The sequence below is a fragment of the Vigna angularis genome, chromosome 7, assembly GCF_016808095.1.
Source record: "Vigna angularis cultivar LongXiaoDou No.4 chromosome 7, ASM1680809v1, whole genome shotgun sequence".
Classification (NCBI taxonomy): Eukaryota; Viridiplantae; Streptophyta; class Magnoliopsida; order Fabales; family Fabaceae; genus Vigna; species Vigna angularis.
The window spans coordinates 29758371-29778516 of record NC_068976.1 but is presented as its reverse complement, the minus strand read 5'-3'; the positions used below and the strand labels follow the sequence as shown (position 1 = coordinate 29778516).

The 20146-nt window shown below is 35.6% G+C and overlaps 1 protein-coding gene and 1 long non-coding RNA gene across 9 annotated transcripts; both read right to left on the bottom strand.

Annotated features, from left to right (window-relative positions):
* Positions 1–212: 212 nt before the first annotated feature.
* LOC108338008 (exocyst complex component EXO70B1-like) lies at positions 213–13194 on the bottom strand. 8 transcript variants are annotated; one of them, XM_052879980.1, is made up of 11 exons: positions 12307–13193; positions 12134–12232; positions 11919–11966; positions 11811–11848; positions 11636–11708; positions 11439–11528; positions 11018–11351; positions 10714–10815; positions 10046–10353; positions 2349–2467; positions 213–2266 (listed from the first exon to the last, which is right to left on the bottom strand). In XM_052879980.1, exons 10-11 carry the CDS (start codon positions 2365–2367, stop codon positions 252–254), a joined length of 2034 nt encoding a protein of 677 aa, XP_052735940.1. In that variant the 5' UTR covers positions 2368–2467; positions 10046–10353; positions 10714–10815; positions 11018–11351; positions 11439–11528; positions 11636–11708; positions 11811–11848; positions 11919–11966; positions 12134–12232; positions 12307–13193; the 3' UTR covers positions 213–251. The 8 variants fall into 8 exon arrangements, with proteins under 8 accessions (XP_052735940.1, XP_052735938.1, XP_052735939.1 ...); XM_052879978.1 differs by having other exon boundaries at positions 213–2467; positions 10714–10825; positions 12307–13194; XM_052879979.1 differs by having other exon boundaries at positions 213–2467; positions 10714–10825; positions 11018–11293; positions 12307–13194.
* Positions 13195–13268: 74 nt separating this feature from the next.
* On the bottom strand, positions 13269–14148 carry LOC128197689 (uncharacterized). Its single transcript, XR_008250321.1, has 2 exons — positions 13688–14148; positions 13269–13560 (listed from the first exon to the last, which is right to left on the bottom strand). It is a non-coding gene; the product is annotated as an uncharacterized LOC128197689 (long non-coding RNA).
* Positions 14149–20146: the final 5998 nt, after the last annotated feature.

Sequence of the window (20146 nt, the reverse complement as noted above, 5' to 3'; positions counted from 1 at the left end):
GAAAAAGACAAAGAGACGAAAGATAAGAAAAGTTTCATTGTTACCACATATAATTATTACGAGTTAATTACAGTATTTTCTATGGACGACAAGGGACTATTGACAAATATAAAAGATCAACCACATAATATGTTAGAAATTAGATGGTTTAAAGGAAATATACTAACTAAAAATTAAAGAAAAACAGTAAAACACATTTTATAAACATCACGTATAACAATGAAATTTTGTATTTTAAATTATTGCAAACTTCATACAGTTTTCTTGTCTTCGAGAGTCATCTCATCATCTAGAAGAAACAAATGGCTGAGACAATTTTGAATGTCTAGAAATCCAAACTTAATATAGTGATAAGCTTGATTACCAAAAACAACTCGAAACCTGTCACAAAACTTTCCATATTCTGGTAACAAAATCTCCTCTATGGACTTTACTATTCGTTCCTTCAGTCGCTTATCAGAGACAGTCCATGTAGATTGAATTGTGCATGTCTCCTCAAAGTGCAGGTTGAACAAATTGAGCTTTTCTTTCATTAACTCCGCTACCACATCAGCCTCCGCCAACTCATTCGTCTCAACCTTCAAAAAGTCCACCATCTTATTCCACGAACTTCTTAGATACAGGTTGTAGTTTTCTTCCACCTTTGCTGTGTTTGTTCGAAACCAATCATCGTCGAATTGCAAATCATGCGTCTTTTGTTCTATGTAGCTGAGATTATTGATCATAAAAACAGAGCTCAGGGCGGGGTCAGCGTAGAAGTCTTTAGACTTGGCTTCCAATTCGCTCTCTAACAACTCAATCATCCTTCCTATCACCACCCAAAATGAAGAATTTACGAAGCGGTAAGCTTGGCCAAACTTTTGCTTTATCTTACCTTTAAACATTGTATGGATGTGGTCCATTGCTTTCTTAGTAATCAGATGAAGCCCTCCATCAGTAACAGGTGCCTGCACATTATTGGGATAAGTAAGTTTCCTCAACTTGTTTAGCACAGTCAATCTTCGCCGAACGTCTTGAATATCATTTACAAACGAGAATTTGCCAAACAAAATCGGTGAGATGAACTCCCGTGTCAACTCGACCAATGGCTCCGACATTTTAGGGACAATGTTGAACAGAAGATTCGGCAAATTCCCAGTTGTCACGGTGGTATCGGCAAAACTCACTAGTCCAATCGTCAGTTCCTTGCAAACCTTGTCGAAGAAGGCATCCGCAGCGACAGAGAACCCTGAAAAGAGGTAATCGCAGAGTCTCCTTTCATTGGGAAACAGTATCTTCGAAGTTGCCTTACACGTTTTTAACCACTTCTCAACGTCCTCATCCTTGGGCGTCTGAAATTGCAACCCAAGTGCCCGCCGACACTGTTCTGCAAACTCCTTTCGCCATTTGCTGTAAATGTCGCTGCATTCCTCCGTAAAACCTCCTTCCACAATCAGCTTCACGATTTCTTTAAGGCGGCTTATAATTTCAAATGGAAGTGCATCCATCACCAAGTTGACGTCTGGAACCGGTACTTCCAACATTTGAATCTGGTCCTTGTCTTTGTCGTTGGAGTCAAACACGGCTTTAAGGTATTTCTCCACGTGACTACAAACCATGGGAACAAGCATCTGATTCTCCTTTTCAAACTCCTTTATACAGTTGATGAACTGTTGTTGGACGAAAAGACCATCATCAACGCTTCCATTTTCTGAAGTTGAATTGCTTTGAATAAGATCCCCATCTTCTGGTGAGGTGCCTAGAGTACTACCGACATCAGCATTAGCTTGTTGTTCCATGATAACAGGACTGCTACTACTAATTCTTCCTGAATCATCGACTTGAATGATCACATGATTTTGGTTCAGGAGCTGAAGATTCTCCCCTTGTGTGTAGCTCGGATAGTGACGAAGCTGGAGGAGGGAATAAGTGAAACCACCTCCAACAGTGACTAACCACAATTTGATCTTCATGAGCTGTACTGTTAAACCTCCGCAGAAGAAATATAGCAGATCGATCTGGAATCCAAATTGAGTGAGATTTGACAAGCCAAGCGACATGGTAGCAAAAGCAGCACAAGAGATGAGACTGTATGCATCAGGTTTACCCTTCACCACGTTATCGAAGAAAAAGGAATAAACAGAAGTGATTATTAGAACCAAAAATGCCAAATGAGCTTCCAACCGGAGAGAGGTGGAGCTCGACCTTGCAGGTGTGAACAAGACGGCTAGGCAAATGATGAAACTGAAAACAATATAAATAAGCATCTTCCACCAGCTCCAGTTTCCTAGTAAATACTTGAAAGAGGAACTGAGTGCATAACAGAGCAATCCAACAACAGATGAAGCAAGACATACAAGTCTCAGTACCTTTGGTCTCTTCAGCCATCTTAGAATTTGGTTGAGCATGATCAAGGTTTGCATCCAGTCACAAACAGAGAGCCCCCGTTTTTGGTCGAGAGAAACCCCTCACCGTGATTAAAGTGATCCTGGTTAATTTTTGGTCTAAGAGGAATCCAAGCAAAAAACAAAACAACTTGTTGACCTAAAAGTGCCAACTTCATCTTCGGAGAACTCGTAGTCTAAATAAAATGGGAATTATATTTTTTTTGAAACCCAATACGACCACCTAATCATTCATAGTCATTAAAAAAAATAATTTTTTTTATTTATAAAAAAAATATGTGTGAATCAAATAGAATATAGGTTCCTTTATACGGCAAATGTTAGAAGTCGTCTCTTAAATCTATTTTCCATCCTTATGATTTTGCCGTGTGCAATTTTTCTTGTGTTAAATTTTATGTTATATTAACAGTCAAATAAAATATGTTCAATTTTCGAAAACGGAAAGTCATATTTGTAATTAAAACTTTACAAACAAAAATTTCAGGTTCAAGAAACTAAAGAGAGAAAAAGTGAGTTTAAACTAAAAATTCTTACCCAATTACGCCCACCGAGTCATATAGACCCTAAACCCTAAACCCTAAACCCAATTACGCCCACCGAGTCATATAGACCCGAGACGTTATCTGTGTGAGAGGTTTCCATGAACTTTCGGAGAAAAATACTTGCGGGTTGTGAAGGTTGTCAGAAGGATCAGTTCATTCATATGTTAGTCACATCATGAAGAGTGTTGAATTGAAAGAAAAAAGGAGCAGGCTCCTACCTATTTCACTCTCCAATTTTACTGTTTTGTTATTCATTTATTAAAGTTAAAATAAAATTAATGATGACTTAATGATTTTTTAACCATCAACAATTCTCTCAACTACTAATAACCCTAAATGTCTAGCCTACATGCACTCCCTTCCTTCTTCCCATTTTTTCACTTTCATCACACTCAGTAGCATTTTGTTCACTTCACTTTTATTGTTTGATTGTTGATTGTTTTTTGAGTTGAGAGCTCAGCCAGCTCAGCCTAACTTTTAGACCGCGTAACTGTTTCATCTCAGCTAAAGCTTTGGCAGGTCCACGCCAAGCAGCTCCATAATATGAGATCGAGCCTCATCATATTCTAACTCCTCGACCTCACAAAATTAACCCATGATGGGTAGGTGGAGTAGATTGAGAACGTCATCTAATGTGACGCTCATCTCACCTATCGGGAGGTGGAAAATATTCGTCTCATGGTGCCATCTCTCCGAAAGGGCAACGATCAATCCATGATTGGCATACTCGTATGATAGGTTCACTAAGGAACCCAACCCCGACATGGAGATATAAGGCTCAATAGCCTCATGGTACATTCCAAAATGCTTCAACTTTTTGCCATTAGAGATCACCTTGATCCCCCTTCGTTCCTACATAAAAACACAAAATTATATAACAAAAATAAATTAACAATTAATGAGTAATTAACATTTAGGTTGATGACTAACTCGGCCTTGCCATATGGCAAATTCAACATGTTGGGTATAATGGGTGTCGCAACCGGAATCGCGACGGGATGACGATCCAAAAATAGGAACAGGTTTTTCAAAAAGAGATTTGGAGTCGCCACCATAGTTTATTCTGGAAAACTACGGAAAAACCATAAAATGATAAGACACGGTCCACGAATGGGCCTGAGCCCAAGCCAAGAAAACGTGTGGGGGTGTGCGGGTGAAAAACAGGGTTGTGCGAAGGAGAAAGGTTTTTTTGTTTTTTTTTTCTTGGACTTGGCCTAGCACTGGCCCGAGGATGCATGGGGGTGCGCGGGTGAAGAATGGGGGTTGCGCAAAAGGGGGCTGGGTCAGCAACAGGCCCAAGGCCTTTTCATTCTCCAGCTTAGAAACCCTTAGGGGTTCTCTCACTCTGTGCATCATACAACTTCACTCAAACGAGACCCCAAGGTCTCTTTCTCAGGAAACCCAGAGATGCTCCTCCACCCTTCAACAGCCACGCCCCAGCCACCGTCCAAACAGCCACCGCGGGAGGGCCCTCTATCCGGTCCAACTCTCCGTTGTCGACGCCACCCAGGTCGCCGCTAGTCACTGGCCTCAGATCCGCCTCCTCTCCCTTTCGCTTCGAGGACAGCAGCCCAAGGGAGGGTCTTCCTCCGCCGCACACGCACCAACACTTCTTCAAATCGACATCGCGAACCTCCGTCCATGGCGTCGCCAGTAAGGACGCACGCCGCCGGAGCCTTCGTCCGAGCTAACACACCAGGCCGCCTCCTTCTCCTTTCGAAAACGGCGACCCCAAGGAAGGATTTCCTCCGCCTTCATCTCTGATTCCTTCGAGTCCAACGACACCCATCATCATCATCATCCTCAACCACCGGACCCTCCTCTTCGCCTTCAACATTCACCCATTACCAGGCAACTCAGCCTCCGACAACCGTGAACCACACCAAACCTATAAGAAACAACCTAAACCATTCCCAAATTACCATCGACTTCTCCGTGCCTTAAGGATTTTCCCAAAACCACCGAACCACCGTCTTTTACCTCTGCGTGTCTTTGTAATATATTTTGTGTTTGTTTGGTTGGGAATGAGGTGTGGTGATAGCCGTGAGTGTGAATACGGCTATGGTGATGGAGGGAACGAGGGAGGAGGGGATGAGTCAGTGAAGATGAAACCACTGTTCGGTTATTTTTTCTTTCTGTTATATGATTTTTTGGTGAGTAACCATTCTACTGATTCAAATTCATTTGATGGTTGGAGATGGAAAGAGGCATAGTTTCATGGTCTGACTTAGTTTGTGGTTGATGTATTTGATTCTCTGCTTTTCGGGTGAAGGGATACAGCAAAGCCATGTTTATGGTGTTGGAGTGGTGGTCTTGCTAGAGATAGCAGAGAGCTCGAACCGCTTTGGCAAGACCACTTCGTAACGTAGTGATGAGGTGAGCTCCAACGGGTTCGGTTATTCAAAGGTTAAGCGGCATTCGTAGAGAAAGAGCAAAGGCTCGAAGTGCATGGGTTGAAGATGATGGGAGAGAATGAAGAAAGTGAAGTGTGCTTTTGTTGATGATGCAGATGCAAATAGAAGCTGGAGCAAAAGCTCTACGAGTAGCAGTATATTCGGTCAGAAACCGAAGGAAGCCAATGGGGCGTCTCAACTCGCATTAAGGTGAGGCGAGCGTGAATAAGCTGGATTAATACAATAATTGGTACTGTTCTAGTACCAATAAACAAATTTTTAATATATAAACTACTACATCGTAACATTGTAAGAGACACGGGTCTGAGAAGATTAATAACTACAGTAATAGCATCAACATGTGGATTTTTTCTAGGTTCTTTAACTTCTATAATATACTTCACTGCTTTTCGTCATTTGGAACTTGGAGCAAGAATATATGTTATTGCACTGAGTATAGTCTTTCTCCTAATTGTAGGAAATTCGGAAACCACATTTAAAAGAATCTAGGAGGTTTTAGAAACGTTTTCGTACTTATAGGAGAGATTGGGATAGCAATGTTAATTAGCTTTTTCTTAATAAATATTTTGCAAAACTTAAGTGACATACACATTACCGAAGGCCAAAAGCCTTTGGCAAATTCGTCGATAAGTGACATACACATTACCGACGGATTTATCAAAAGCTTTTGACCGTCAGTTAAAGAATAAAGATTCGTCGGTAATGAAAATTTACTAACGGATATATATCCGTCGGTAATATTAATAATTTTTATAGTAAGTGGAGGAATTTGTTGTCCAACCAGAAGCCCAAGAACAACATGGTAGTATTATTGTGCCTGGAACACTTCGGGAATCTTCACCTACAGTAGCAAAACCTTCGGAACATACCGTAGTGGAAGTCGAACAGGAGCCCATACCACAAGTCCAACCGGTACCTAGTGCAACTATGTTAGTTGGTGGAGCCCAACCTGGTGCAGCAGAATCGCCGACTGCAACAGGAGTAGCAGAATCTCTGGACATAGAATCAGCCACTACAGCAGGATTAATAGAATCGACCACTGCAGCAGGAGTAGCAGAACGTCGACAAAACCATGTAAGACAAGAACTTTTTCGAAACTATATCACTGAATTTACTTTATTAACTTTCATATATCTTTTAAATGTCGTTTCCGAACTTCCTACAATTAGGAGAAAGACTATACTCAGTGCAATAACGGATATTCTTGCTCCAAATTCCAAATGACGAAAAACACTGAAGTATATCATAGAAGTTAAGGCAGCTAGAAAAGATTCACATGTTGATGTTATCACTGTAGTTATTAATCTTCTCAGACTCGTTTCTCTTACAATGTTACGATGTAATAACTTATATATTAAAAATTCGTTTATTGGTACTAGAACAGTATCAGTTATTGTATTAATCCAGACCCCTTTTAGTATGCTATCAACCGAAGTTAATGAAGTATATCGAGTGATATAGTTTCGAAAAAGTTCTTGTCTTTCATGGTTTTGTCGACATTTTGTTATTCCTATTGCAGTGGTCGATTCTGCTACTCCTACTGTAGTGGCCGATTCTATGTCAAAAGATTTTGTTACTCCTGCTATAGTGGACGATTCTACTACACCAGGGTTGGCTCCACCAACTAACATTGTTGCACTAGCACCAGCTACCGGTTGAAGTTGTGGTATGGGCTCCCGTTCGACTTCTATACGGCATGTTCCGTAGGTTGTGCTACTGCAGGTGAAGATTCCAGAAGTGTTTCAGGCACAATAATACTACCATGTTGTTCTTGGGCTTCTGGTTGGACAATAAAGTCCTCTTCTTCCTCCACTTACTACAATAATTATTAATATTATCGACAGATTTTTACTGACAAATATATATCCGTCAATAAATTTTATTTACCAACATATCTTTTATCGACGACCAAGGACTGGGGTAGCGATGAGACGAAGAGTGACGATGATGAGAGATGGGAAGGCATGGGAAGTGCGTCGGACGGTTGGATTAGGGGATGGGCGTGGATGTAGATGTTGAAGAAGTGGGTGTGGGAGGGTGAGAAGAAGGTTTTCAGGGAATGGAGGTGAGGTTGGAGTTGGTGAGGAAAAGGAAGGGGAGAAGGTTTCCACGCAACGAGATTTATTGTGCCACGTGTTATTAAATGCTAGCTCACGCAAGGCAAAAAATTTAATGTCGTCCACAACATTTAACGGCATAGACATTATTGATTCAATTTTATATAAAAGGGATTCAATATAGCTATTTCAAAATACGAGGACCTAATTGACACGAATCTGCACACATAGGAACCTCTAAAATGATTAAACCTATTTTCTATTAATAACTTTAAAATAATTTTAGATAAAATTCAATGTAAAATATAATTATAAATAAAGTTAATTTTTTTAAAAAGATTTATTAAAAATATCAATTTTAATAAAAATATTTATATAAAAATAAAATTTTGTTTTAATTTGGAGATGAACAAAAATTGTTTAATTTAAAAAAAAAAACTTAATTGAAACAAAATAAAAATACGGAATCAAAGTGAAATTAAGATAATGACAAAGAACGTGACAGTGACATATGATATGACAGTGACATATGATAATATCATGGTCATATCACATTGTCATAGTTAAGTATCACGATTTGAATTTGATACATGATAAATTATTTTTTTTAAAACATTTTAAAAAATAAAAATAATTAAAAAATATCTAAGAAAAAAAAGTCAACAACCATTGATATAATTACACCAATCAAGTCCTTTTATTAAATTGACAAAAACAGAGTTAACTTTATGGTAATGTGGTAAAAACATTTGTAATTTTTTTTCTCTGTCCTATGCTCTTTCTCGCATGCGCTTTTTCTCTCTTTTATCTCTCTATTGCTCTTAATATTAAATTTACTTATTATTGATTTTCAAATGTTTTGAAGATTACATTGAATACTACCACCAAGCTCACCTCCACCTCCACCTCCTAAACCACTACCACCACCACCAACCCACCTCCACCTCCTAAGTAGACCTGTCAAAACAACCCATTTTATAAAATTTGACCCTAGCCCATGTGGGTTGGGGCGAAAACAAACTCACAGGACCAAATATCCCTAAAGCCATGTGGGTCAGGGCTAGTCTATAGACTTTCCTTTTTCCTTTTTACCATGAAAAAAATATAATAATAAAAGTAGAAACAAAAGATAGTGAATTCTACAACAACAAACCCAACCTCAAACCCAACTTAAACTGCATAATAGAAACACCTCTGCAGAGAAACATATAGCAATTGAAGGTTTATTTTATGATTAAATGCTGAAACAAAAAACATCATATCTGGAGAATAAAAAGCATATCCAGATTTTGTTTTCTCACTTACCCTTGTCATTGTTCATGCTTATTATTGATCATTGTTCTTTACCAGATCCTGTCAGTGAATTGGCAAATAGAAGCCACTAAAGCATAATCTAAAAAATATAAATTGAGAACCAGAAAGATCAGGAGAAACACTCTTGGTTCCTTGCTTTGAATCGAAAACTACTAAATACTATGAGATTAGATTAGAAAGTAGTTGATGTTAATTAAGATAAGATTATTTTAAGAAGACAGAGAAAAAAGTGGTAGAAAAAGAAACAAAGGGGATAGCCCATTCCACTTGGTTACCCAACTGGTTCTCTGGATTGAATCCCATTTAAATAACCTTAACTATTTATCTGAAAGAAAGAAGATTCTCACTCAATTGATTTTTCTGAAACAGTATATCAACCTCTGTATACAGAGAACTCTAACCCTATAGTAATAATTACAGAGAGATCACTAAAATCTTCTAACAGTTTCTAGTAGTACACCCAATATCCTACTAACAATACCTTAGAACCTCTACCTTTTCTGTGATGACATATTATTTAAGTTTAAATTTAAATAGGATTATTGTGATGCAAATTTAGTATTGCAACTTAAATTTGTTGCCAACCTTTAAAATCTTTTACGTTCGCACATCCCAATTAAAGATGGCCTAGTCCCTATTAGTCAGTTAGTTGGATTGTTAATTAGAGAGATAGAAATGACAAGATATAAATGATAGGAAGAAAAATAGAGATCAATATTTTCTTTAAGAGTGGGAATTGACTGAATAAGTTTCTTTCCAATACGCATTATATGTTGATGGAAAGACAGGGTGACTTTTGTAAGTTTGCCAGTAAACATCATCTTGAAGCTATATAAAGTAAATTCTTATTCATCATCAGCAATTTTGCTGTTCACGGGATCTAAACTGAACCAAAAATGAGGTGGAAGGTCCTTTACCTCAAGGACAAACGCCCTACACTAGGAGGACGATAGTTAGTGCGTATTATGTAACTCAACACTAGTAGTACCACACTACTCAGATTCCCAAAAGTTCATTAAAATCCAACCTTTCACCCTCCTTCTGATGGGATCGATTTGATTTCTTTTGGCATGAACACGATAACCTAAAAATTCTTCACTAAATTCACACTGAGCTGACTCAAAGAGACTACTCTGCTTCTATACAATGGCTCAATCTTACAAACACCAAAATCACTTCTCATAGCCACAAACTTACATGTGGATAAATGGGTGCTTCACCCTAACTTCGACCATATATCACCAACAAACACATTCAAGATACTATTTCTGGTTCACACTCATAAACATAGAGAGACAAATAAACATGAAGTAGGTGAGAAACGAAGTGGGTACCTTCAAAATGAGCAGTGTGAAATCGACAAGCAAGAAGGTGATTGAGAGAAAGGTCGAATTGGGTTTTGCAGTTCTTGCAAGTTTTGAGGTTGATGCTGCCGTCGACTACTGTGATTGAGAGAAGGGCCGAATGCTGCCGTCGTCGTCGCACAAAAAAATGGGGGCTAGGGGGCTAACCCGGCTCCAATTCAATCTCAACCCAGGTTCTTCTTCGTTACATCTATCATGTGGCACACTTCCTTATTTTCATCTTGTACATGAGAATTTTCTCCAACTTGAGATAGTGAATGAAGAGCATCTTCATTTGACTGCACTTGATAGCAATATAGAACAGCCAATCAGTTTAACAGCCACAAAAAAATTTCTCAACAAAAAAATTTCCTAATAATGTATAATGATGGATTGCTAGAGTCTAGACTGTATAGAGCCTCAGGATTAAGAGTAACGCGATCGAATCAAGACCCTCAACAATTAATTTAAACACAACATAAAGTCATTGTGAGTAAAGTGAAGTATAAAACATTGCTTTAATATTCAGGCATTTTTGTGTTTATAACCATCACAAAAAGTCAATGATTATAAATAGAACATGAAATCTCCATTGACAACTAAAAGAGGCAATCACAGTATTTTTATATTTTATAAATTAAATTAACGTCTTTTCTTACCTTCTGAAAATATAATTGTTATCCAACTGAGACACCGTGCAAACCTCCTGAAACAGAGTACCCACTGTTGGCACCACCAAATTTTCCACCAGCGTGCAAGACCTGCAAAGTTCTAAGGAGTAAATAACTGTTATAAAAATAAATCAAGTACATAAAATATAACAAGTAAATTATATTTTAATCAAATATAACAAGTAAATAAGTACTTGATGAATAACATGCATAGAATCTCAAATTTAATTAAGCCAATTTATCATTACATAAAATCAATTTTAACAACAATGTATTTTATTAAAAGTCTTACTTTAACTAAACACTTGTTGTAGCGTTAATGTAGTGAGACGATGAAACACAAACTCTTGTGTTGATCCTTCTTCTTCTCCACTTGTTTCATTCTTCATAAATATCTCTTCCAATTCTTCACACTTTGTTACTTCAAACACTTCAAGTCCGGTAAGATCTTTGATTACCGATGCTGGAAACAAATTTTTAAGACTCTTACATTCTTTAACACACATTTCATTTAGCAGTTGAAGGCTAATAATTCTCTCAGGATCCTTATCCCATACATGCTCCAATTCTGGTAGAAAATTTATACACATTATTTTCTTTCCTGACCATGAAAGAATAATAGATTTCTGCAAGCATTACAAATGATGGATAGATTAGCTTCTGTGGCATCAAAATGCACAGTAGGTTGGCAAGTGGATTGATTAACATGTTACCTCATTGATGGAAGCCATAGCTTCAATCAGTTCCTTGGTAAAAGCTTTCCCTTGTCCTGATGTTCCGATTAAAACCGTTGGTTTAATTTTCTGAGAAGAAAACATTGAAATGTAAGAAATTTGAAACTACTTCTCTGTGAGTGAGAGGCAAGAGAGATGGAGAGCCATAAATTAATAGCATCTACAAGTTTCTTAACAAGTTCATGTTCATGAGCCCAGGGTCTCTTTGAAAGATTGAAGTGAGTCTTTGCGGGATCTCACGATCAAACCCTGCAAAAGTAGGAATAAAAGATTGATACAATGGTAAAAAAACAATTGCTTTCCACAGGAAAGAGCTAAATTGGCTTTTGTAAAACCTGTGAGTCTACCAACCAAATGTTCTTGCACAATTCTTCTACTGGGACATTTGTCTGCCAAGACAATGGTTAGTTTCTGGAAAAATCTAACTCGTTAGTTTAATAATCATGTAAGAAATCTAACCCATTTTGAAGTTTCAAGTGCTAGGAGTTCTGCTATTCCAGTGTCAGCCTGCAACCACAAGCCATGCAATTCAAGTGAACAACAATTCAAAGTAATCTGATAACGTTCAGTACTCTCTTTTTTTCACCTTTTTCTCTGTTGTGAAATGATTAGGCTTTCTTATCTGTAGGAAACAATGAAGAAGGAAACATGATCCCAGAAGGATAATGACTTACCTCTCCAGCACCAAGGAATAAGAACCTGTGATCGGTCAAGTTTCCCCCAACCAATTTCAGAGTTGAAACTACTCCTGCAAGAACAACTGATCTTGTTCCCTGAAACCAAGTGTTGCCAAAGTTATCGGTTGCCGAAGTATCTAACTATATAATTTAAGAAAGGAATTTCTCACCTGAATATCGCTTAAATTCTGCCTTCCTAGTTCACATTTAACTAAGATTTGTCAAGCTTTTTTCTTTATACTTATTCAACCATAGTCTTTCATATTTTGACTTCAATGCCATGCTCGTGTTGCTTCTAGATTGATCCTGATTTGTTCATAAACTGACATAATTATTTATCATAAGTTTCTTTAGTCTGAGTTTCTTTTTGTTTTTGACTATCTATATGTGTAGTATATACATTATTAATTTTGCAATTGCAAGTAAAAAATGGAAGGTGTCATACTACAAGTTTCTAAACTTAAATACCTTAGACCAGTATTACAAAATGATGAGGAGATTAACGAAGACATTACATATCGAATATAAGTACGATGGTTAAAATGGAGAATGGCATTGGAGGTTATTTGAGATATCCATGGTTGCAACCATTGTGACAACATTCTTCTACCTACCTTGTGGATGCCTTAGACATGGAGCTTTTGGAAATGGTACACCAGGAAACATCTCGACAGGGTTTGGGTTTTATGAGCCTTATTGGCTTGTTGCCTTTGCTAATGCTTGCATTATTCTTCATTTGGTGGGAGCATATCAGGTATTACTACTATAACCTATCATTGTTGATTTTCCTTTACACTAAATCCATGGTTTATGACTTGTGATAAGAGGTTTTTGTGTATTTTTTTAATGTTAATCAGAAGAGATTTGGGTGAAAAATAATTTAAACATGTTCAGGGAGAAGCTTTGTGACAATAATTTGACAGAGAAGTACTACAAGTTGTAAACACTAATCTTATTTTCTTTACAACTAATAAAGATCTAAAATAAGAAAACCAAGCAGTTATATTATAATGTTATATTATAATGAAATAAGTTCTCTCTCAAAGAAGTTTTGAATATCAGGACAATGAATATTCATTTGAGGAAATATGGCACTGGAAAGAAAAAGATTAGGAGCAATGACATACTATCATTCGAGCCTTCAAAGACTTTGCCTTGGATTCCACCACTTTTATTCCTTTTAATCCTCTGAACAACATAGTTTCCTTACCAAAACAACTAATGGTTAAGAAATCTAGAAAAAGGACTTCTTCCTAAGTTGTAAATAGGTAGACTCATAAGAGCCTTACTAGACACAAGTAATTGGTAATTTGAACCTTCTCGGCTTCAACTTCCTGATTGGTTACATCACACAATTGTTGGACCTTCTCCGAGTCCAGTCCTATCACACTAACCTTTGCACTTTTAGCAGCATCTGCGCCATCCTGAAAAAAGAACAAATTTTTTCCCAATATATATTCCAATTAGAATGCAGACAAGTCGAAGTGAAATAAGAAATTTTCACACGTTAACAACATAACTTGAATCTGCAATTTTTATCTGCATTATTACTTTATCTGAGCTAATGAAGTGGCTTTCCAACAGTGTGAAAACCTTTGCTCTTCAAACGCCTCTGACGTCGTTTAAGTTCGATCAAGACAAACCCTGTGATTTCCTGCTTCGTGATTTCCACCTCGGAGCTTGTCATTCCGTCCAAGCTCGAGCAACTTGCAGCGGAGTTCCGGTCGCTGCGGGAGCCGAGAGACATTAGGGTTAGGAAAGAGTCAGGGTGGAGAAAATGCAAAACGCGCGGCGAGGTGAAAATTAGGGTTGGGGAATGAGTGACAGAGTGGAGAAGATACAAAAGGCAAAGGAAAGCCGATGGGGAGGAGAAGTTAAGGTGAAAGAACGAGAGACAAAGTGAAGAAGATGAAAAGGCAAATGGAAGGTGGGGTGAAGGGAAAGTTAGGATGGGAGAATGAGAGGCAGAGAGGAGAAATGCAAAAGTGAGGACGGAGTGAAGAGAAAACTGAGAAATTATTTACACACTTACAGGCGATTCGATGAAACCGCCGAAAAGTTTTTAAAAAAAATAAAAAAAAAACATAATTGCGGATTTTATTAAAGCCACCCAAAATTAGGAGAGGTGTTTTTAAACCGCAGAAAAAAAAACCTGTTATATTATATTTTTTTTGTAGTGATTTAAGTACAATTTTTAATTATCTTTATCTAATTTTGTCTCGTTTTTCTATTATAATTGAATCCATAGATAATGGTTAAAGTAAATTGTGCCCATTTAATAAGTATTATTTCTAGAGAAATAAAATAAAAATTACAATCTTAGCTTTGTGTTTAGTTATAAAAAAATGATGTCAAATTATTGAGAACAAATAATTTATTTCTTATAATGATGTTTGTTTTGTATATTCATCGATAGTGTAGTATTTATACTTCTTTGAAATTAATTGTAGAACTCATTTTGAGTTGTAGAACTTATTTTCTAGATGAACTTCCAATCACCTTTGTGTGATGGAACATTTTTTTTCTTTGGATTGTCACAGAACATGATCAAAGTTTCCAACTACCGTGGTTAGATGTACAAAGTTTTCAACTACCGTGGTTAGATGTACAAAGTTTTCAACTATCGTGATTAGATGTATGATCGTTCTTACAATAATACGAGATTTTGTAGAGGAGTTGAAGAACTTATTTGGATTACTTGACAATATAAATATTATACTTTGGATTGAGGGATTAGATCCCCTACATCAGATGTGACAATACAAATATTATACTCTTTATAAACATTCGTTCACTATCACATGATATAAAGACTAAATATGATATAATTTAGTTTAGAAACTAAACATAATTTTTCATAATATGGAGAGAGAAAAAAAACATATTTAATGGATGATTAAAATAGGAAAATATATTTAACATATGACTAAAATAGTTGAAAAAGCTATAGTTATAACTAAAAAAAAACGAAATGTCATGAAAATCTTAAAATATAAAAGTTTGGTTCCAACAAATCTTATACTTATAAAAATAGAAAATTGGTAAATTAGAAGAAGGTAAAACTTATTTACGTTTGTTTATTACATAATTTATTTAAGTACAATTTTTAATAGTGTTTATCTAATTTGGTCTCGTTTTTCTATCATAATTGAATCATAGTTAATGGTTAAAGTAAATTGCGTCCATTTAATAAGTATTATTTCTAGAGAAATAAAATAAAAATTACAATCTTAGCTTTGTGTTTAGATATAAAAAAATGATGTAAAATTATTGTGAACAAATAGTTTATTTCTTATAATGATGTTGGTTTTATAGTTTATTTCTTATAATGATGTTTTTGTTTTGTATATTTATCGATAGTGTAGTATTTATACTTCTCTGAAATTAATTGTAGAATTTATTTTGAGTTGTAGAACTTATTTTCTAGATGAACTTCTAATCACCTTTGTGTGACAGAACATGATCAAAGTTTCCAACTACCGTGGTTAGATGTATGCTCGTTAGTGTGAGAGGTGGTTAGATGTATGATCGTTCTTACAGTAGTGTGAGAGGTTTGATGGAAAATTTTGTGAGAGGAGTTGAAGAATTTGTCTGGATGGCTTGACAATATAAATATTATACTTTGGATGGAGGGATTAGATGCCCCTACATCAGATGTGAATACAAATATTATACTCTTTATAAACATATATACTTTACATATGATAGTTTTGTGAATTACATTATAAACATGTTTGTTTAGATATTAATGTGATGTTAGATTTCACTGTCTATGTTGTTTTCTAGGTTTAATTGTGTGATAAAACAAGTATACCTCTCTACACTTGAATCTATCACGCCATTTACCAACATACTTTGTTGAATGATAAAGTCGACAATAATGTCCCATACTAGGTCACAAACTTTGCTGACAAATATATCTTTTGATAATTACCGACAAACTATGTTCATCGGTAAATACCAACCTATATATCCTTTGATAATTATCAACGGATATGACCATCGATAATTATCAAATGATATATTTGTTCATAATTATTATAATGGGTGATATCCATATGTAAATTTGTTAGAAAACAATCATTATTAACAATTTTTTGTTGTTTCTGACAATTATTTTTTCTTTGTTGTTGTTGTAATGATTGCAACATTCCATCTTAACTTTCCATTGAATATGTCTAAAGTAATCTCTATTTTATATAATTATTTCAAAACAACCACCTCATTAAACAATGAGATATTAAAAGAAAAAAAGATAAAGTAATTATACCTTAATTTAACATCTAAGTATCACATAGTAAACATGTTTGGAAATGTCACTATCGGGATGAAAAAATAGTTCTTAATTATCCTACAACATTTTACAATGTGTCTTCACTACCATTGTAAAAAAACTGGATTTACCGACAAATTTATTTTTATTGGTAAAATTTCATTGAAAATTTTGAAAACTCTTGTAGTGCTTTTTTTCACATTCTTCGATCTCTACCTTTCTAACTTTAACTTCCAACTTAAAAGCTTCCTTATATCTAGCAAGTTCTTCTTCTTTTGTTTCTTTCGTTTCCATAAAAATACTCCTCTACTTTTTGCCAAGTTCGATAGAAACCAAGGTTAGAAAAGAGTTGTTCTTAGAGAAGTGTTATTTCATATGTTGATGAAGGAGATGATTACATTTGAGTTAAGATGTTGTCTTTATCTTCTAACTCTACTGGTAGAAAAAAGACTTTTTGTGATGACTTATTATAATAGGTGTAATTTACCTATCATAATAAGTTTATCGGTGACATTTTCTTAATAAAAATAACACATATTATGACAGGTAAAAGGAGACTTGTCATAATAAGTTGATATGGTGACAAAATTGAAATTATGATCAAAATTTATTATAACATGTTTAAGAAGATATGTCATAGTAACTTCTATTATGACTGTTAATTCTCCAGTTATATAATATATTGGATGTGGTAAAAAAAATTATATTAAAAACCTATTATGACAAGTCTAGTAATACCTGTCATAATAGTTCTTTATTATGACTGTTAGTGAACCACTTGTCATAGTAGGTCTCAATCCCTAGTTTTACCAATTCATTTATCCATTACTTTTCTTCTATTCGTTCATGCATCATCCTCTCTTCTTCTCTTTGTTCACACCTCCAGACTTCTTCTTCGTTCACTCATCATTCCACAACCCATTGCTCCTCGTCATTGCCTCCTCACATGGTTTCCTCTCCTCATCATCGCCTTGGCACGTGGTTGCCTCTTGACGGAAGTTGTCATCTTCGACTTAAGACATTACGTTCTTTGCTTCCGTTTAGACGATCAGGTTTATTCTCTTCCCTCCACTTAAATCTTTGACATTTTGTGTTTGAGATTAGTTGGTTGAACTTCAATGAACTCACACTCCACCATTTAGGGTTGGGAATTTTGACAATCAGATGTTGCAAATAAAACAATAATAGTCGAGTTTTCGTCCTGTAACAAATTTGCATAAACTCAACTCTTTAAGAAGTTGATTCTAGTCTCCTATTATAGATCTTGCAGATTGTTGACTTGCACTCTACTAATGGGAAGACTAGCCACTACTTGCATGTGTTGCGTTCTTAGTATGCTTCTTGCTCTGACCTCAACACCACCACCTAGTTGCTGAGAAGAGTGATTTTTATAGTTTGGGGTGCTGCTCCTCAAAGTAATCACCGGAAGGGACCCAATTGATTATAATCGACCAGCAACTAAGGTGTGACACTTATAAAGAATTTAGGATATCAAGACTCTAATGTGCATGTTCTTATGTATCATACTAATTTTATTGTACTTCTTTAGTCTCATGACTTAAACCTCCAATATATAGAGTTGTTGTTAGCCTCCCTTGTCTTGTTCAATTTTACTTTCTTGTAGAAATTGGTGTAACCTTTGGATGCGCGATCATTGAATTGCACGTGAGTTTTTAATTTTCATACATAGAAGGCATCGAACTACTACTTCTTTCCTTAAAGAAAAACAACTATGAGATGTATGCTTTTACAAACTACCCAATATGATAATGCATTTGCTTTTCCTATTATGATATGTTTTTTTGTGTTCATTGCTCATTATTGAATGTTTTGTCTTATAGGTACTAGTTGATTGAAGACAAGTTAAAACTATAAACATATTTATCATGGACAATTATTCATGCACATTTGGTATACACAACTTCTCTCCCTCTTGATTCAAATATAGTTGTTACCTTTGGTTGTCAGCTTCTGTTGAGACTTTTTAAGATCTTTATATTGATTTCTTCTATCTCAAAAACTTTGCCAAGTGCAATTAGATGGTTGACAATGTGGGTGAATCTTTTTTGTACGTCATAGATAGTCTCTCCAACCTTCATCCTGAACATTTCGTATTCCTGGATTAAAGAGTTCTTTCTAGCTCTTTTCACTTCCTGAGTCCCTTCATGAGTCACCTCTAGGACTTCCCACATTTCCTTTGCACTCTTGCATGTTGACACCTTGAAAAACTCATCAATGGTAAGTGTAGAAGAGATAACATTTCTAGCTTTTATATCATATTAAGCTCTTCTATTTTCCTCTTGATTCCACTCAGTAAAGTTTTTCAAAACAAGTTTTCCATCAACTAATTTTGTGAGTTCAAAAGGACCATTTAAAACAGCATCCCATATGCCCTTATCTACATATTCAAGAAAGATTCTCATTCTAATTTTCTAGAATGGACAATTTTCTCCCGCAAACAGAGGAGGTTTGTTTGTAGAAGCACATTCACCAAAGGTTTGAGAAATATAGGCCATCAGGATTAATTAATCGATTTCACAGAAAAGGTAATTGATTATTTTTCAAATAACGTTTGAAAAACCAGCTCTGGTGCCAATTGTTAAAAATGAAGTGTCTTGTTTCTCAACACCAAGACGGGGGTGAATTGGTGAACATTAAAAACAAATGTTTTTTAAATCTTTTCACAAACTTAGAATGATCTTTAATCTTTCTTCTAATCTAAGTAAGACGCGTATGCAAAGAAAGTAAAAGAGATAAGGAGAGCAATACAAACAGAGGATTTATACTGGTTCGACCTCAATGCCTACATCCAGTTTCCGTTCCAATCAGCCTTAGATTGAAGGATCTTTCACTATAATGATTTGAGTTTTACACCAAAGGTTTTACAGAGACTCTCTCAAATGTAAACACCTTTTGCACTCAACAATCAAATATAGAAAGATAACACCTGCACAAAGAACCACGCGTCTTCACTGTAGAACCCTTTGAGAACACCTCTCAAAGTACCAAGAGCTCCTCGCTCTTCTTCATGGCCGCACGCATAGGGAATCAACAAAATCCAAGATTGCAGAAAACGAAGTCTGACCAGGTAAGAATACACCTCACTCATGCAATAGTTGATAAGCAATGTAAATCCAGATTTGTTCTTCAAGAAACCTTCAAGATGTTTCAAACTCTATGAATCTTGTTTCTTGGAGCGTCTTAACACCTATAACACTTTTCTCAAATCAAAGATATCATATATGAAAGTTTAGAATGATCAATCTGTTATAGAGTTATGTGTAATGCGTCAATTTATAGTTTTCCTCATGACAGACGCAAAACAATCGATTACGTTAGTAATGTAATCGGTTACATTAGTAGTAGATGTAACATAATTACAACTAACACATTTCTAATTGAATGCATAATTAATGTAATCAATTTGCAATAAATGCTAGTCAAACATATTTAAAAATATGATCGTTATTGTAGATATGACTAAGCTTGAAAACAATTTTCAAATTATAACAAACTTAATTGATTACATAACCAGTGTAATCGATTAAGCTTTTCACTTAAGCAGATTTTGAAAACTTTTTCTTTTCAAAAACTCATCACAGCACATTTCAACAATATGTTTGCAAAGACACGAGTTTTAATCAATTTTACACTTAATGTAATCGATTTAAAACTTGTTGTTTTGCCACAATTTAAAAACATAAGCTATATAATGAACTTAATTGATTACAACATCA